This window comes from Lagopus muta, chromosome Z (assembly GCF_023343835.1).
Source record: "Lagopus muta isolate bLagMut1 chromosome Z, bLagMut1 primary, whole genome shotgun sequence".
In the NCBI taxonomy this organism is placed as follows: Eukaryota; Metazoa; Chordata; class Aves; order Galliformes; family Phasianidae; genus Lagopus; species Lagopus muta.
Window position 1 is genome coordinate 53,596,832 of NC_064472.1, and position 18,129 is coordinate 53,614,960.

At 42.2% G+C, this 18,129-nt stretch overlaps 1 protein-coding gene across 1 annotated transcript; it reads left to right on the forward strand.

Annotated features, from left to right (window-relative positions):
- The first annotated feature begins 280 nt into the window (after positions 1-280).
- Positions 281-17,220, forward strand: CZH5orf63 (chromosome Z C5orf63 homolog). Its single transcript, XM_048932530.1, has 4 exons — positions 281-522; positions 4,828-4,918; positions 8,178-8,234; positions 8,960-17,220. The coding sequence occupies exons 1-4, from the start codon at positions 281-283 to the stop codon at positions 9,137-9,139; spliced, it is 570 nt and encodes a 189-aa protein (XP_048788487.1). The 3' UTR covers positions 9,140-17,220.
- Positions 17,221-18,129: the final 909 nt, after the last annotated feature.

The following is an 18,129-nucleotide window of genomic DNA, read 5'->3' on the forward strand; positions in this document are numbered from 1 at the left end:
TGGATTTATTCATATACTCCAAAACACCCCAGCTTCATACCATCCACCAGTGTGGCTAACAAACATACCATGTAGTGCTTCAAGTTAATAGAGTGCTTCAAGTGCTACATGTTAAGAGAGAGGAGTACTGTTTTTAGGAAGAATCTCTGTGTTTGACTCTTTTTCCTCATTTTCCACTCAGTTATGAGTACAGTCGATGCCTACATTCAATATTCAAAGATTTAAAAAAAAAAAAAAAAAAAAGCCACATATCACATTTTTAACATTCTATTTTATCTACATGGCTTCTGTTCGAGTCACAGGGAACTGGACATTTTCCCTAACATTCAATTTACCACTGGGAAAAAGGGAGGCTAGGCCCAGTGCTCTCATTTATTTGCTCAGACCGAGTTCACCTTCAGAGGAAACGTACCTTCCCGCGGGGCCACCAGCAGAGGGCGGCGGAGGGGCGCCGCGCACGCCGAGGCCGCGCGTCCTCCCCGGGCGCAGCGCGGAGCTGGGCCTTCCCCCGGCTTCTGCAAGGTGGGAGTCCGCAGCCCCGGCCCGCACGGGGTGAGCGCGACGGGGGCTGAAGGAGGGCGGCGGGAGGTTTGGTGTTGCGGGGCAGCCCTGCGTGCGGCTGCTGTGTTGCCCGCAGCGCAGGCTGTGAGCGGGGCAGGCCGCGGTAGTTAGCTCGCTGGACGCGTTTCTCTTTCAGTCTGTAGACAGATTTGGTAAGGCTCGGGGGGAGCGGGGCTTGCTGGTGGCGGGCGGTAGTGGGAAAACGTGTTGCGCCCGGGAAAGGTTTGCAAATGGAGGCGGTCGGTACGGGGCCGCCTGGCCCAGCTCGTGCGGTCCTTGCTGCCTTGCGGTGTCACCGTGTTTTGTCGTGCCGCGTCATCCTGATCATTAGCAAACCGAAACCCACTGCCAGTAATTCTCTTTTCCTGGCTTACCATACCAGCATTTGAATCAGGAGGCATAGAAAAAATATGGTAAGCCTCCGCTGACTTGGGCCATCAGTCTGCATCTGCATCACAGAATGGTTTGGGTTGGAGGGGACCTCAGTGCCCACCTGGCCCCAACCCGTGCCGTGGGCAGGGCTGCCCATCCCAGCTCAGCTTCCCAGGGCCCCATCCAGCCAGGCCTTCAGTGCCTCCAGGGATGGGGCACCACAGCTTCTCTGGGCAGCTGTGCCAGGGCCTCACTGCCCTCTGAGTAAAGAATTTCCTCCTAAGATCTAATCTAAATTTCTGCTGAAGCCATCATTCCATTGTAGAAAGCCACCAGATTGATGGGACGTTGTCTCCCTTTGTGAAGTCGTAGTGGTTGTCTCAGATCCTCATCTTCCATCTGCCTTATCTCCCAGGAGGATCTGTTCTGTCATCATCCCAAAGAAAAAATCCAAGCTGCTGTTTCCCAGATCTTCACCTTTTCTCAAAAATGGGAGTGGTGTTTCCTTTTTTTCCAGTCACTGGGGATTTCACCTGACATCTGTTTCTCTTTCCTATTTCTTTGTCACACTAGAGTGAGGAACTAATGGGGAGTCAAGTCAGCAGAACAGAAATTTACAGAGTTTCTTTAAGGAAAACAGCTAGGAGGTATTTAGGACTGGGATCCATTTTAGGCAAATTTAGTAGTTTTCTTGGTGCTGATATATTACCATACAGAAAAAAGGTTTGATTGGTCCAAGCAGTCATGACTGATCAAACACATGCTAAGGTTCCAGAATGAAATAGTGCATCATTGTGCAGTGTATACAGTCAAATGCCTGTCTGGTCATAGTAATTTCTTTTTCAGGTCTACATACACATTCACAGAAAGAAAACAGTATGCAGTGCATAATCTTATCGAGATACATAGGTAATTTTGTGTATAAAACAACCAGGAACACAATGCAAGGATCTGTCAGTGATTTGGAGTGAGGCTCAGAATATATAGTGTCATTGAAGTACAGAGTTAGGGAGCAAGTCAGCCGTACTTCTCTTTCAATGACTGATGCTAAGCTAAAGTTTTTACAGCTAATTGTCTTGTCCAAATAATGGCTAGTTCTAGTCTCACATCTTATTTTTCCAGCATCCCAAAATATGGATAGGAAATTAATTCAATTTGGCTTTGCAAAATACACCATGCATGGGCCAAGTTTGAACTCAGAAGTATCATCAGTTAAATTATTGTGTACTACTGTAGTATAAGAAAGGCAGGGTTTTTAAGTTTGCAAGCATCCTTTCTTTTTACATTTATGGGTTGATTCTGTCTCTCAAACAGGTCTTTATAATAGCTTGGAGGCAGGGGAGTGAAAAGCGTGAAGTAATCATGTTGAAAGATTTTATATTTGCTTTAGCAGTTTAATTTTTTCATGACAGAAGACAAGTACAACACAGATATGAACAGGATGTGAACACTGTGTGGCACTTCCCTGGCTTTTTGTCAGCGGTGAAACTGGCTAGAGTGACCTGTGAAGCTGGTCTCTGCCTCTCAGGAGCTGTGCTCAGCTCAGTGAGGGCTGGCACTGGGAGCATGCTCCTCCCATGTTGCTGTGGTGTTGGTGTGCATGTGCTGAGCACATGGTCCTCTGAATGCTGCTTAGGTGAATTGTGCAGCTACCGTAGATTTTCCTGGTGAGCAGTTAGATATTCCCTTTCACTATCTTCTGATCAGTAGCAGCTATGCTGAACCCTACACAACAGCAGAAACCTCCTGGGTTCCTGCACCACCACAGCTCTGGTGTTTTATCCAAAACCTTAATCTTTTTGCATGAAAGAAGATTATTAACCCCTCCCTGATTTATGTGCAGATTTCTGCCGGAGCAGAACCATGGTTACACTTCGGTAAAGCTCAATTGCTTTTTGCTAGCACCTTGCTTTATTGCATCTTGAATGCAGCTGTTCTGGCCACTGCTCACATACAGATGCTGTTCAGCAACTGTAGGTTTCTGAAACATAGGAAGTGAAACTACATCTTCTGTACTGTGGAAACATGACACTGTCTGACACTATCTTACCCTCCCTGTGGGCAAGGTGTCTCAGGCTGCTTTGTGCTGGAGGAGCAGAGCACGTCTGGAGCCTGGGCTGTGACTGGTTTCATTTCATAAATCCAATTAGTTCTTTGAGTCATTCTGCAGCTGGCATTACAGCATGGCCTTAGTGTCATTTTCCGGGGGTGAATAATTTGGCAACTAAGATTATACAGTGCTTAGATTGTTTATGAAAACATCCAGCCAAAGTCTGTGTTCTCCTGCAAGGCTCTTCTTTTAGTAATAGTACTGGTTAATGAAGATTTGCTCCTGAACTGTAAATACAGCATTGCTTATGATTATTTGAAATTGATGGGGGAGTAAGATGCTGGACTTTTGTCTTTATTCTTGTGAGATCCTGAAGCTCTGTGTTGATAGCAGCATATCCGCTTGTGTTTAATTGGTGTTTTGTCAGTGTCGTCCAAGCTCAGCTTGGGATGGAGGGGTCTAAAAGCAGGGATAAAGGAGAGAACCAGAGTCATTCTACACACATCATATGTGTAAGTGGGGGAATAAATCTGTATGTATCTAGGCTTTAATCATTCTGCTGTTCACAAAATAGTATGGGGACAATTGTCCTTGTCTTGAAGGAATGAAATTTGCCTTACTAGGCTGACAACAAAAGTAAACTTACCAGAATGCAAACTATTTGTTTTTTGACTTTTTTATCTTGCATGTGAGCAAGCTGGCATAGTACACTTCACTGTGCCAAAAATAAACCAGAGCAATGTAATATTAATACTTGGAAGTCCAGCACATACAGTGGGCTCTTCTTTACTGCACATCCTAAAACAAGAGTATCAATTGCAACTTAGTCCTGCTTTTCTTCTCTGTTATCCCATTGGTTTATACTTGAGTTTAAGCTTGTGCTGTTTCATGGTATGTTTGTGGTCCTCTGCAGTCAGTAGAACTATAGGCAAGTTCTGCTTGAGTGGAAAATGAACAGTTTGACTTTCTGTAAACTGACTTGATAGCTACAGTGCATAATCTGATAGTAAATATTGCCTGTGCTGATGTTCTCTATGCAGACTCCCTTTTGTTTCTCTTCTTTGCCTCCAAGTCCCAGAATGTCATTCAGAGATTCCCTTAAGATTAAGCTGGGGAGGAAGAACTGTTGTTATTAGTCTTCCTGTAGTTTGATGACTTCAATTTGCTACCCTTCAACAGCAACACCTTCTATGAGTTTTCTTAAGCTTCCCCAGAGAAAGCAAGAACATACCAGCATCATTCAAAAATTAATTTGCTGTTGCAGGAAGGACTCAGGGTGATATGCATGCTTTCATTATACTTTTATTAACTTTTTACAAAGTTAAATTGTCTTAGCTGCAGCATTTTATTTGCTGCAGGAAGCATTATTTTAATATTCTGATTAGGTACAGATTAGTCGTTTGATGGAATAATTTTAAGTAGAATATGTCAAGCACTGCAGCAAGATTACTGAGGTTCAAAGCATAGCACTTTGCCTTTGGTTAATATCACATAATTCTTACTAGCGTATGCCAAGTTGAAACTGTTACGCATTTATGTCAGTGTTTGTAATACAGAATTTAAAAGAGGCATTTCAGCAAGGAAATATATATTTGTTAATGGAGCTGCAATTCTTGAGCTACTTCAAACTGCTTCTGGTCTGTCACAGAGTTTTTCTGATTAAAAAGCAGTTGATCTGTGAACATAGAAGTGCTGGGAAAATGGTTTGATTGTATATTTTAGAGCTGTTACTGAAGAACCACATTAAGCTTTAAATTGAACTTTGTTACTTATACCAGAAAACAATTAAAGCATATGTTTTATTTTTGCCGTAGGAGGACAATGATATTTTGTTTTCTAAGCAGAACAGTGCAACTAGCAAGTACATCCAGTCTACCGGGAAGACAACTCTGTTCAGCTCGCACAAATAAGCCAGTATTGACTCTGTTCACCAAGGTAAAAGTAGTTTTCAGAATAAAGCATCAATATACACAAATCCTAGATGAAACAACTTGACCTTTTGTGTAGTTTTGGTCATTTGCTTTTAGGGTGTTTTTAATCTTGGCTTTACAGCACTTTCCTCTCACAAGCAAGTAGTTACAAGCAACAAATGGAGATTTCAGGACTATTCAATCTCAGTGACACTGTGGTCCATTTTCTAGTAGAAAATTGTTCTCTAACTGCTAGTGTTTCATCCTGGAAATGGACATCAAAGATGAGTTTTCATACCTAATCTGTTCAAGACAGGCATAAACAGTCAAAATAGGCTCTTAGAAGCACTCATTTAATTTCACTGCTATATTTGAGACTGAAAATATATCAGAGTAGTACTGATAGTATATGAGGAAAAAGAAAAGTCTGCTATCACCCTTTCTTTTCCTTTACGGGCTCTGTAAAGCTAACAGGAATAAAATGGAAATAAACTTTTGTTTGGGGTATAGGCTGTTAGGATTCTTAAGCACGTGTAGGAAACAGGTGTGATGAGCAAGAATGGTCATCTGTGAGCTACTGCCTTCCACAAATTGTTACTAAGAATCTGCTATATCTGCAGAGGTCTTTTTCACTTTCAGATGGAATGGCACGCTGCAGTTAACTATGGTTAGTCATTACATAATTTCTGAGGCTTTTGGGAGAATAATGTTAAATGCAAAGCACTGAGAATGTTGATATCAGTATGGCAGTACTTGTTGGTTTTGGGTGAAATTCATATGATTTCCTCTTCCTGAACAATGTTTGTTCATTCTCTTCCTAGCTGTAAAAGAGTGTTTAAATTGTGTAACAGAGGAATAGATTTTAGAAGTCCTCGTCAGTTGTTTCCTAGTTAGTGGAATGCATTCTTTAAGGACGGTACTGTACAGCTTCCTTCTCTCCTTGTCTGATTCAGCATGAATTCATTCACAAAGCAAGTGTGATAAGGTAGGGAATAATGAGCTTGGCTTTGGATTAATAATTGTGAAGAAGCTCCTTTGTATGATATTGTCTCACAAAATCTTAAACTAGTAGTACTGTATGAAATAAAATTTTCTGGGTGCAGAGTTCAAGTAGCTCTCTAAACTGTCTTCTCTGGCTGAATGTGTTTTTAATGGAAAATGTTTTTCATGTCTCGTATCACTGTCAGTTGCAAAGAAGAAGGCAGACTGCTTTAAACTAATGACTGCTTCTAGTTTGTACTTATTAATTGCATTTCTCCCTCCTTCCAATTTTTAAGAATGAAAAGAAAAGAGGAAGAAAAGGCAGGAGAGAGCTATGGCTTCTGTGACCACATTAAACTAGTAGATGCTAGCATTGCCAAATGGTCTTTCCCCTAAGAGGCTTTGTTTATGCCAACACAGGCATTCGTGCAACAGCTGCTCCAGGTTTAAAAAAAAAAAAAAAAAAAAAAAAAGGAATATTTTTTTTATAGTGTTACTGTAAGTCAAATCAGTTTTCATGTCTAGTTTTACCACGTAGCTGTATGAGTGCTTACGTTAGTACAAAAGAAGTGGTGGCTAGAACATAGGCATGCTTCCTTCAGCTTCACTGTAAAATAAGTACCAAACTGCAGGCAGAGTATGCCACACAAATGAGCATTGTCTATAGAAATAAAACTTTCCCTCCCAGCATGTGTACTGTCAAACAGATCCAGCTAATAATACAGCACAGGTCCCTTTGAGAAGGGATTTTTACTGTGTCAGCAGTAGGAATCCCACTTGCTGCAGTAAGGTACCTTTCAGATGGGGATTGTGTAAGACAGCCTCAACCAGGCAGCCCTATTTATCCTAGCACAGAATATGTATTATATATCCTATTAAAGAATAGGATAAATCCACGGCAGAGACTTACTATTGTACTAAGTACTGAAAAATGTATGATAATATAAGTAGACCATTTAAACTGATTTAACTGTTAGTGGAGTTAGTTCATTGTCTGATTCCAAACCAGTGCCAATCATATTAATACTATGCGGTACAAACACTCGCCTTTCATGCAGGAAAGCAAAATATATTCTTTGCTGAAAATCAGCTTAGTTTTTTAAATGCTTTTGTGTGACTGTTAGAAAGTTTACCACAATCCTAGGAAAATTAAGAACATCCTAATAACAGTACAGAGAGGCTGGCTCTTGGAACTAAGTGTGAAGGAGTGATATGAAGAACTGATGTGCAGGATTCTGGGGCATTTCTTTCGGTCACTGATATGCACTTTTGGGTCTCTAATATATTGATCTATCCAAAAGCCGCAAGCAAAAACCCAGAACTGTTGATGTTTAGCATCTTGTGTAAGTTTTCAGAGTATAAGGATATGTCCCTGCATGAAAAACAGTTTAGATGGATCTGAATTGAAAGTAGAGTATTTAATCCAGATGAGTTAACATATGGGAAGTAAGAAATAGCTCTATATTTAAAGAAGCCATAGAAAGATTTTTAAGTGGGAAGGAGTAGGTCTTTTCCAGCTGTAAGTGATGTTTCATGACAGAAGGATGTCTGTGTGTTTTGCTGTGTGAATTATAGGCCAAATTCTGCTACTACAGATACTGAAGCAGCATGCCTTCATGTGAGTCACTGTTTCACGTGAGCGGTGCTCTGACAGTCATGATACATTATCAGCAGAAGTCAGCTGATAGCTACAGAGGAAGTCTAGGGAATTTTCAGAAAGGAGAGGTTTTCTTGAACCCCATTGCAGGTCAGAGCCATTTGCCAGTTCACTCTGCTGGAGGTTTTTTGCCCTCCTAGCTGTGCAGGTTGGGAGGTATCATGTTTAATTTCTATCAGACATTGTCAGCCTATGTCATGCTATTTGAACTGACACTGGTGACTTGATCTGTAGTGGAATAGAAGTTACTCGTGTGAGTCCCTCATTTGCTCCACTTCTGACTAGAGTATTATGGGCAGTTGTTCCCAACTGGAGATGGAAGCACTTTTACCTGCAGCTGCTAGCCAGAAGAAAGGATGTGTTTATGGCCTTATAAGCCATAATGACCTTCTAAACCTTTGGAATAGCAGTTGAAAAATGTTAAAAATAACAGCAAATGTATGCTTTTTGTGGGTAAAGCAAGAGTAATTTCTTTTTGTCCATGCTGCAAGGATAAAAATTTAGAAAGCCTTAAGACGTGAGAGAAATGGCGGAGGGAAATGATGTTTGCAGTAATGATCACATCTGCCTGTTTTGCACTTTACAGTGCAGCTAATTTGTGTGTTTTACTTTGTGCTTCATGATGGTCTCAATTTTTCCCCTTTAGAAACCTTGCCCTCTTTGTGATGAAGCAAAAGAAGTGCTTGAGCCATATAAGAGAAGGGTAACGTATTGCAATACTGTATACATTTCATATAGAGAAAAAATAGTTCATGAGGGTTCTTTCTTTGAGAAAGAAAATTGCTTGGTTTTATTTGCATCCATTATGCTTTCATGGGTGACCTCTTCAAGACAATTTCAGCACTGATTTCCATAAAATTCATTATCCAGAAAACATTTTGAGACCATGCAGCTCAAGTAAGTATTGGCAAACCAAACCATCATACACTTAATTGCAAAAGTTTTTAAAACCACTGCACTTGTAAATACTGTTTCCTGTCTGACAGGAGTTTACAATTTTTATGGGGCAGGTGATGATAACATTTGGGAAAAAACATTTTGGTAAATAGGGCTTCAAATGTTTCAACTGTATTTAAGGACAGTTTTTACTGTTCTTTGCCCTGGGAAGAAGTTGTTAATAGTAGTGTTTGAAAGGTATTGCACTGTACTGCTTGACACTTTGTTGTAGCTAATATTCAAAGGAAACGGGTTCAGTACAGGGGATCAAAAGTACCTTTCTGAACTGGAGTGAGTCCTTTGCAGATGCATAGCTAAGGACTGTGGCTGCATACATTTTGTTGCCATAAAATGGGCAATTTTTTGCAATATAGAAGAATAAATCCAGAAGCATAAAGTGAACCTTCTTTCATTTCTGAAAAAGAATCTTGATGCAAAGATAAGCCACTTTTCCACTGTAGTATGTAATGACATATTTCTTTCCTGTCACAGTTTATTTTGCAGGAGGTGGATATTACCCTTCCGGAGAACTCGTCATGGTATAATAAATACAAATATGACATACCTGTTTTTCATTTGAATGGGAAGTTCTTAATGAAGCATCAAGTAGACATTCAAAAGTTTGAGGACCAGCTTACGAAGCTGGAGAAGCATAATGATGGAAACCATTGAAGCAAATACGGTTGTTCCAATGTGGTTCTGAAACAACTGTGCAAAATAAATGGTATGAAGAAATAGTACTCATTATCTCGCCTTACTTTTCTTAGAACTTACTGTACCTATGTTCTTAAAAAAATTGGGTGACTCATATTCTGTTTTGTATTAGTCATTCAGTCCAGCTGCCTCAGTAGCAACTGTAGAGAGCATCTGCTGTATTCCTACACTGTGGCTTTTCACTGATAGAATAAATGTTGCTCCATAGCAGCAGAGAAAATGAAACGTGCTTTGAGATTGTTAGTATGTGTAAGCTGCAGGTCTGTAAGAGACATGAAGTATAGTAGTCTGTCCCAAGTGATCATTTTGAAGTGGAGAAGAAGGCTGTAAATGTGCTGTAAATGAAAAGGACACTTGATTAAAGGTGGCATATTCTCAACGAAGGAGAGTTGTACCTATAGAATAATCAGCACAATTTGATGAAGCTATTATTCATACATAAACAGTTGAGTGTTTTTTTTCTCATGTGGTGAACATGTTGCACTTAAATACATTCTGTCTTCTACTGCAAGCTTTGAGCTCCTCAGTACTAGAGTTACTCCCCATCACAACTGAGAAAGAAAGAAGGGAATGAAGTACAATAGAGCCAAACAAACAGGATCTGCAATGAAAGCAACATTTATTAGCTCCAAATTAATTTCTACTAATGTCATTAATTTCAGACTATAAAGAGGTACGCAAGAAGCCCAAAGAGCTTATTTTAAAATTTTCTGGCTTAAAATAATAGGATTTCTCCATTAGTTTCCAGTTACGTTCTTTAAAAACAAACAAACAAACAAAAACCATAAATTAGTACACTTTTGGTCTCCTTAGAGATACTTATGGCATATTTGTCCAACATTACAAACCAAATGAACAGAAAACTTCTTCCTCTTACTGTATTATGGGAACGCTGCTTGAGCCTATGAGCTAGGGCTCTGTGGTAATTCAATCCATTCTTTATACTTCTTAACAGAGAGGAGTCACATTTCTGTTCACTCTACAAGACAGCTGTAAATCCATTTATCATTTGGCAACAGTAGCCTTTTGTTAAGGGCTCTGCAGTTCTTTTAGTGTGTCATTGGCAATGAAAATATGTATGGTAATCAGAGAATGCCTATGTTAAATATATTTTTCAGAAGCAGGAGAAAAGCAAAAGCTCAGCTGTTCTAAGGTGAATGGGCTGTAATAAACACTGAAAAAAAGTCAGCTTAAGGTCTCCTTGATAGAACCTTCTAAACATAAGCTCATACATATGTGCTGCATTTCTGTTCTTTTCTATCACATGTTCTCTATTAAAAATGTAAGCAAGGATGCTTAGCAGATACAGTCTTCAGAGAGGGAAGAATCCAGACACAGAGCTCAGTAAGAACAGCAAGCTGAAATTCACTGAGATGCATTACAGCTTCAGCTCTTCGGGTATGGTTGAATAACAAAACAGCTAATCCACTCATGTGAAAATGGTAGTCCCACTGTCAGCCCGTCCTGCGGTGTCATCTTCTATCCACTACCCAATTCTGGTGGATTCTGCTAGAGGAAAGCTTTCTGGGCATCAAAGGGTGAGAAAAAACTTTTTTCCAGTTCAGCAACTTGAGTGCACTCTGCAAGGGATCTGAAAATATCTGAGAATTGCTAGAAGAGAGAACTGTAAGTTGTGGAGATTGTTTAAAATAATAATTAAAAAAAAAAAAAAAAGATGGAATTTCTTAGGAATAAGTGACTGAACCCAAGTAACCAAACAAAATATTAAATGTAATGTTTTCACCAACAGGAGGAAAAAAAATGTGGAACCTGTTACAAAAAAATGCTGCTTGCATTGTGTGCTGCAGCATAGTGTTGCCCTACCCACAGTGCTTTTCACCATTAAAACGAACACAGGTCCCTAGAGACAAAATCTTCCACACTTTCTGCAGTTTATAATGCTGTAAGTTTGCCACAGGGTACCATTAAATAATACGTCTGAATTATCTCTTGTGTCAGCAACCAAATGCCAAGATCTATCTTTGTAGTTTGGGATGGTTTCAGATAGCCTGGATTTTTCCATGCTGAGAATCTTGTAATGAGATAACTGACACACAGTGCTTTTCAAGTATACATCAAACGATTTTCTAAAATACACCATTATTATCTCAAAGATACACAGGACAGAGGTCTTGCCCCATTTCCCAAAACACATAACTGACAGAGGCTGGAATAGCCATCAGAGAGCAATTTTCCTTTAGTTTTAATAAGCTCTGTTTTTGTGGGGGAAAAAAAGGAAACCAAAAGCAGGTTACCTCATTGTCCTTATTCATCCGGGCTGTGGAGGTTCTCTTCTGTAGTCCAGGCAGATTTTCTTCCACTTTACTTTGTGACATGGATGGTAACATGAATTTTATAATAGCTTTTGACTATGACTTAGCCTTTGTCAGTTGGATGGAGGTTTTCTATTTTTGCTGTGGGTTCTAGTGGTGTATAATATAGAGAGGGGTGACTGCCTCTTCCAGTTTTCTTCCAGTTTGGAATCAAATGCAGCCCTGTCTTATGCACACCTAATCCTATTTTTCTTGTCAAGGAGAGGTCGTCATAGACCTCTGTGCCAGCAGCAGGCCTTGACTCTGTTTGGTATGGAAATATCAGTTCCAGCCACCCAACCTCAACCACCACCCCACCCTTTCAAAGCCAAACATGGGATATAACGCCAGAGCCTTTCAGTAGTGTAGGAGAGCTTGCTGTTCTTCTGTTTCAAGGTAGCAGAAGCTCTGTTGGACACAAAGATGAAAACGGATCATTAATGTGGAGTGTGGGCTTGCACATCTCACAGAAGTAGTGGACCTGCAGTCATTTCTAGGTGAAACCCCACTGGACAGGGTGATGGGCAAGAGGCTGGTAGTTCATTTTGGACCACATGTGCTGCAAGGTTCGCACTGCAAGTTTAGGTTCTGTCAAGGTTGCAGATGTTAGTTTCTTCTCTTACCATCATCATTCTCCTTGACTGGGAGATCCTTGGTGGACCAGAATTTTGCCTCAAATAATTAACTGTTTCCCATTTCCTTTGATGTCCAGGGAGACTAAATGGCATGGTGTTGCTGGGTCTGTTGCTTTCATCTTCCAAAAACAAGAAGGGAAGGAACAAATCATACGTAAACTTTTTTTTTTTCTTACATCCTATTTCTGGCCAGTTGAAAAGTGCATACACAATGTCCAGTCTTCCTCCAGTAACTATAGTTTGCAAACTCCCACCAAGCTTACCCACTTACCTGTTCAACTTCTCCAGCTTTTTGTTGATGTCTTGACACAACACAGCCCACAAATGGGATGGCCTTATTTGAGAAGGGGTGGTGGTGTGACTCTCATAAAGTCTACTGTGGTGTTGATGAGCTTGGGGCTGGGAGTAATGAGATTGAGACTATGGCTAAGGATCAAGGGCAGGGCCAACAAGGTGGGCACCCCAATGGGGATCTGCTGTAGACTGCATAACCAGGATAAAGAGACAGAGGCATTCTACAAACAGCTGGCAGAAGTTCATAGAATCACAGAATAGTTTGAGTTGGAAGAGACCTTTAAGATTATCTAGTTTCAACACCCTCTGCTATAGGCAGGGACATCTCTGTCTAGATCAGGTTGCTTGAAGTCCCATCTAGCCTGGACCTGAATGCTTCCAGGGAGGGGGATATCCACAGACTCATGGGGCAGCCTATTCCAATGTGTCTCACCACCTTCACAATGAGGAATATTGGTGTCTGCCTAAATCTACACACTTCCAGTTTAAAACCATTTCACCTTGTCCTGCTGCTACCTGCCCTTATAGAAACTCCCTCCCCTGCTTTTCCATAGACCTCCTTCTAGTACTGGAAGGTCGCTAGAAGGTCCCCTAGAAGTCCCAGCTCTCAGCCTGTACTCGTAGGGGAGGTGCTCCAGCCCTCTGACCATCTTCATGGCACTCCTTTGGACCTGCTCCAACAGCTCAATGTCCTTGTGTTAGGGGCCTCAGAACTGCACTCACAGAATCGCAGAATCACAGAATGGCCAAGGACCATTCTGGACCTCAAGGATCATGAGTCTTCAATCCCCCTTCCACATGCAGGGCCACCAACCTCCCCATTTAATACTAGACCAGGCTGCCCAGAGCCCCATCCAATCTGGCCTTGAACACCTCTAGGAATGGGGCAACCACAACTCTCTGGGCAGCCTTTTCCAGCACCTCACCTCTCTCTCTGTAAAGAATTTCCCCCTGACATCCAACCTAAATCTCCCCTCCCTCGACTTAAAACCATTTCCCTTGTCCTCCTGTTATCTACCCTTTCGAAGTGTTGACTCCCCTCCTGTTTGTAGGCTCCCTTTAGGTACTGAAAGGCTACAATGAGGTCACCCTGCAGCCTTCTTTTCTCCAAGCTGAACAAGCCCAGCTCCCTTAGCCTGTTTTCGTAGGAGGCACTCCAGGTGGGGTCTCATGAGAGCAGAGGGGTCGAATAACGCTTCACTTGATGCAACCCAGGATATAGTTGGCCTTCTGGGCTGCAAATGCGCATTGCTGCCTCATGTTGAATCTTTCATCAACTGACACTCTCAAATCCTTCTCTCAGGGCTGCTCTCAAGCCGTTCACCTGTATCCGTGCTTGAGATTGCCCTGACCCAGGCGCAGAACCTAGTAGTTGGCCTTGCTGAACTTCATGAAATCGGCAAGGGCCTACCTCTCAAGCATGTCCAGGTCCCTCTGGATAGCATCTCTTTCCTCTAGCATGTAAACTGCACCACTCAGCATGGTGTCATCTGCAAACTTGCTAAGGGTGCATTTGATCCCACTTCTGTGACACTTACGAAGATGTTAAATTTAACATCAGTCCCAATCCCTGAGGAACATCACTTGTCACTGATTTCCATTTGAACATTGAGACATTGACCACAACTCTGATTGCGACCATCCAGACAATTCCTTATCCAGCAAGTGGTCCATCCATCAAATCCATTTTTCTCCAATTTGACAACCCGGATGTCATATGGGACAGTGTCAGTTGATTTGCACAAGTCCAGGTGGATGACATCAGTTGGTCTTCCTTTATCCACTGATCCAACTCCATCATAAGAGGTCACCAGGTTTGTCAGGTATGACATGCCCTTGGTGACGCCATGTTGGTTACCACCACTCACCTCATCTTTACTTTCCATGTGCCTTAGCAGGGCCTTCAGGGCCTGATGGGAGGAATGCCCTTCAGAGGAGTCTGGACAGGCTCGGTTAGTGGCCTGAGGCCATTGGAATGAAGTTCAACAAGACCAAGTGCTTGGTCCTGCGCTTGGGCCAAAATCCCCAGCAGCACTACAGACTTGGGGCAGAGTGGCTGGAAGACAGTGTAGAGAAAATGAACCTGGGGGTACTGGTTGACGCTCAGCTGAACATGAGCCAATGGTGTGCCCAGGTGGCCAAGAAGGCCAATGGCATCCCAGCTTGTATCAGAAACGGTATTGCCAGCAGGAGTGGAGAAGTGACCAGCCCTCTGTACTTTGCTCTGGTGAGGCTGCAGCTCTAGTATCATGTTCAGTTTTGTGCCCCTCACTACAAGAAAAACACTGAGGCCCTGGAGCATGTTTAGAGAAGGGCAACAAAACTGGTGTGGAGTCTGGAGCACTGACCTTGTAAGGGGCAGCTGAAGGAGTGCTATTGTTCAGTCTGGAGAAGAGGAGGCTCGGGGGAGACCTTATCACTCTCTACAACTACCTGAAGGGAGGTTGTGGTGAGGTGGGAGGCAGCCTCTTCTCCCTTGTAACCAGCAGTAATAGTAGAGGGAATGCCCTCAAGTTGTGCCAGGGGAAGTCCAGATTGGACATTAGGAAGTACTTCTCCAAGAAGATGGTCAGACGTGGTAAAGGGCTGCCCACGGAAGTGGTACAATGGCATTGCTGGAGGTGTTCAAGAAACATTTAGATGTTGCAGTGAGGGACATGGCTTAGTGAAAAATACTGATGATAGGTGGATGGTTGGACTGGATAATCTCTGAGGTCTTTTCCAACCTTGGTGATTCTATGATTCTATGGTGGAGCCCCATACATAGCCAACTGCATGCTCTACAGCAGCAGTCACTGTGATAGCTTCTTGGCTATGCCAGCAAGATTTAGTAAAGCTGATAAACTTCCACGAGTGTCCTCCGTTTTTTTTCCCTCATTTACTATTCTGTCTCCTCAGCAGCATGCTTCATATTAAAAAAACGAAACAAATTTTTATTACAGTGGGGAAATAGCAAACAGAGAATTTATGCTTGAGACTACTGAATAATCCGAACAACTTCTCAATTCCCAAGACATTTGTACTTGTAAGATGTGAAACAGGAAAGAAACAATCCAGATAAGCTTCATGGATGGACCAATGTCTTTTCTATAACACAACAGAGGTGGGCTTCTGCAGGTGGGAAATAGGCAATCCCTATTGTGAACATGAGGACTATTTGCCTGGGTTGTAGAGTGAGTGTACTCAGGATGGAAGCTGATGGAGAAACTGGTGGAAGATAACTGTACCTCAAGAGCACCGTAGGGCTGATCCTTAATCTTTTACCTACAAAATGCTTGTTTTGCTGTGATGAAGCCAGTCCTAAAGATCAGTAGTAATCTGAACAGGGAAAGTGCCAGACTCAGCTCTAAGCTCTTTGCTTGTCTCTTCTCCTCTTGAGGATGGGAGCCTTCAAATGTCACCTTGTCTGGAGAATGCAGCTGGCCAGACTGCAGCTGGCCAGAAGGAGACCCTCCATCTTTTTGGCCAGGTGATCAATGAAGGTGAAAAAAACCTTCTGTGTCCAAGGCGGAGGCCAGTGACCCCTGCCAACATGTCCTGTGGAAATGTTTATATGAAAAGCACTGGCTCCTTGTCCATGAGAAGAAGCCTTGTCAGAGGAGCTGGTCTGAAGAAATTAAGTCAGAGGTGCTTGCTGTCCTTTCTGGGATCAGGCCTCTCCCACTGTGGAAGGAACTCATTGAGTGTTTGCTGAATATTCCACAGAGCAGAAGTCATCCATGAGGTTATTCTTCTCCATACCCACTGTTTAGTGACCAAGCAATTGGTCAGCGTTTGTCTGAAATTTGGATCAGGTGGGACAGTCAAGAAACAATGACTGACATCCCAAATCTTAATTTGCATCTTAGGGCTGAGGATGGTGTTCAGCTGTCTCTGTGATGAGGTGGCATGGGGAGGTGGTACCTATCTCCTGGTAGGTGAGCTACACTGAAAGGGAAAGAGCAAGAACCAGTACCAGGATTTCAGGGGAAATGGGAGCAACTGTAGTTGCCATGAATTGACTTGAGCTGCTGGATGTCACTTGGAAAAGTTCTGTCTCCTGCAACCATAGTGCTTTAATTGCTGGCTGTGCCCACTTACTCTTGTGTGGGATTTATTTTAGTTTTCTTCTGTCAGCAGTGATTGTATTTAGAAATGAATTGCAGCATGCTGATATATAGAAAATCTGTTCTTAAATTCACATTGCCCAGTGCAAAGCAATCACTAATAATGTTATCCACATGGTTAAGACTGTTGAAAACCTGGCAGCTGAAGCATGAGGAACCTTGTCACTTACAGTTTGACGCAGAAAGTGAGGCCAAGAGATGGCAGCCTCATAGTTGATATATGCAAGTTGCTTGGCAGTTTGAAAAGTCAAGCAAGCTTAGGCCATGGGCTGGGGTTAGGCTGAAAGCAAGGGCAGTATACTTGATCTCCTCTATGGCTCTCCAGGCAGCTGGCTTTTCTCTAAGTAAGAATGGAAGCAGTGTTTATTTGTTAGTGAAAACCACAAGCTGCTGAAGTACTTGTGCCAGTAAGCCTGTCAGTGAGCCTTTTGGGTAACAGTGCATCCTTGGTGTAGACAGACATCAATCTCTTTGCTCTCTCTATTCTTGGAGCCAGTGGGGAGCAGCCAACTCTGTATCAAACTGTAACAGCCCACAGCTCTGCCAAGGAATATGGAATGTTTTAGGAGTTTTTTGAAGGTGGTAGCAGTTTAATGGCTGAGTTGGAGTCCCACATGCCAAAAATGCAGTAGTTGTGGACTGGCCAGGAGGGTGGGGTGGACTGAGATTCCTCTTTGCCTATAAAATCTTGGGTAAGCATAACCATACCCACCTTTGGGACCATCTCTGTTGGCAGTGTCCCATGGTGACCCTGGACCTGGGGCTGTTCAGGCTCCAGCAGCACCAACGCAGCCCATATACATGTTCAGGGAACATGAAGCCCTGCCGATCTGCTGTCACTGCTGGCTGGGCCAGCAAGGCATACGGGAAAGGGAAGAGCCACAGCTGTGTAAATGTTATTTGATATATAAATGTTGTAACAGGTTCCCATCTAGCAGTAAGTCATTTATCCTATTTCATTCCGGTAAGTACTGATTATTAACATGCTTGTTTCTTGAGCAGCTTGCTGGTTGTCTCTCAGTTTGAATTTTTTATACCACAGCCAACCATCCACAGCAGCACTCATTCCACTGGTGAAATGCCTGACACTGTATCACAGTGTCAGAATACACTGGGAGGAGGAGGGTGTAGGAGTTAGAGACTAAGAAAGAAAACAAGACGTACTGGAAGAAAGTGATACCAGAAGAGTCTACAGCGTAGAAGTCTTTACATTTGGTATTTCTATGCATGGATGTTATGATTAACCTGGCGCTGATGGTAATATACATGAATACAGGTTAAGGTTCATTTTTTATCTTCTCCTTTTTTTTTAGTAGAATTATATTCAGGCATGAACATTGGAAGGCATCAGTGTAATACGATGTCTATATTAATTTTAATAATATCTCCATTCATTTTAACCAGCTAGAACAAATGGAATTTATTCTTCTGGAAACACTGTTCTTCCACGCACACAGATTTAGGTTTTTCCCCTTTTGTTCCACAAAAGGAGATTGAACCCAGTTTTTGTGTCTGAAAATAGCTATGCATTTTTATGGATCTTGACAAGTAAAGTATTTTCACTTCTCCCTGTGTTCTTGAGTGTATTGCCAAAAATGATC

Coding starts and splice junctions, on each gene's coding strand:
- CZH5orf63 (XM_048932530.1), top strand. CDS start 281: ATGGCTTCTGTTCGAGTCACAGGGAACTGGACATTTTCCCTAACATTC. Junction 523..4,827: donor CTTCCCCCGGCTTCTGCAAG/GTGGGAGTCCGC, acceptor TTTTCTAAGCAG/AACAGTGCAACTAGCAAGTA. Junction 8,235..8,959: donor TTGAGCCATATAAGAGAAGG/GTAACGTATTGC, acceptor TTCCTGTCACAG/TTTATTTTGCAGGAGGTGGA.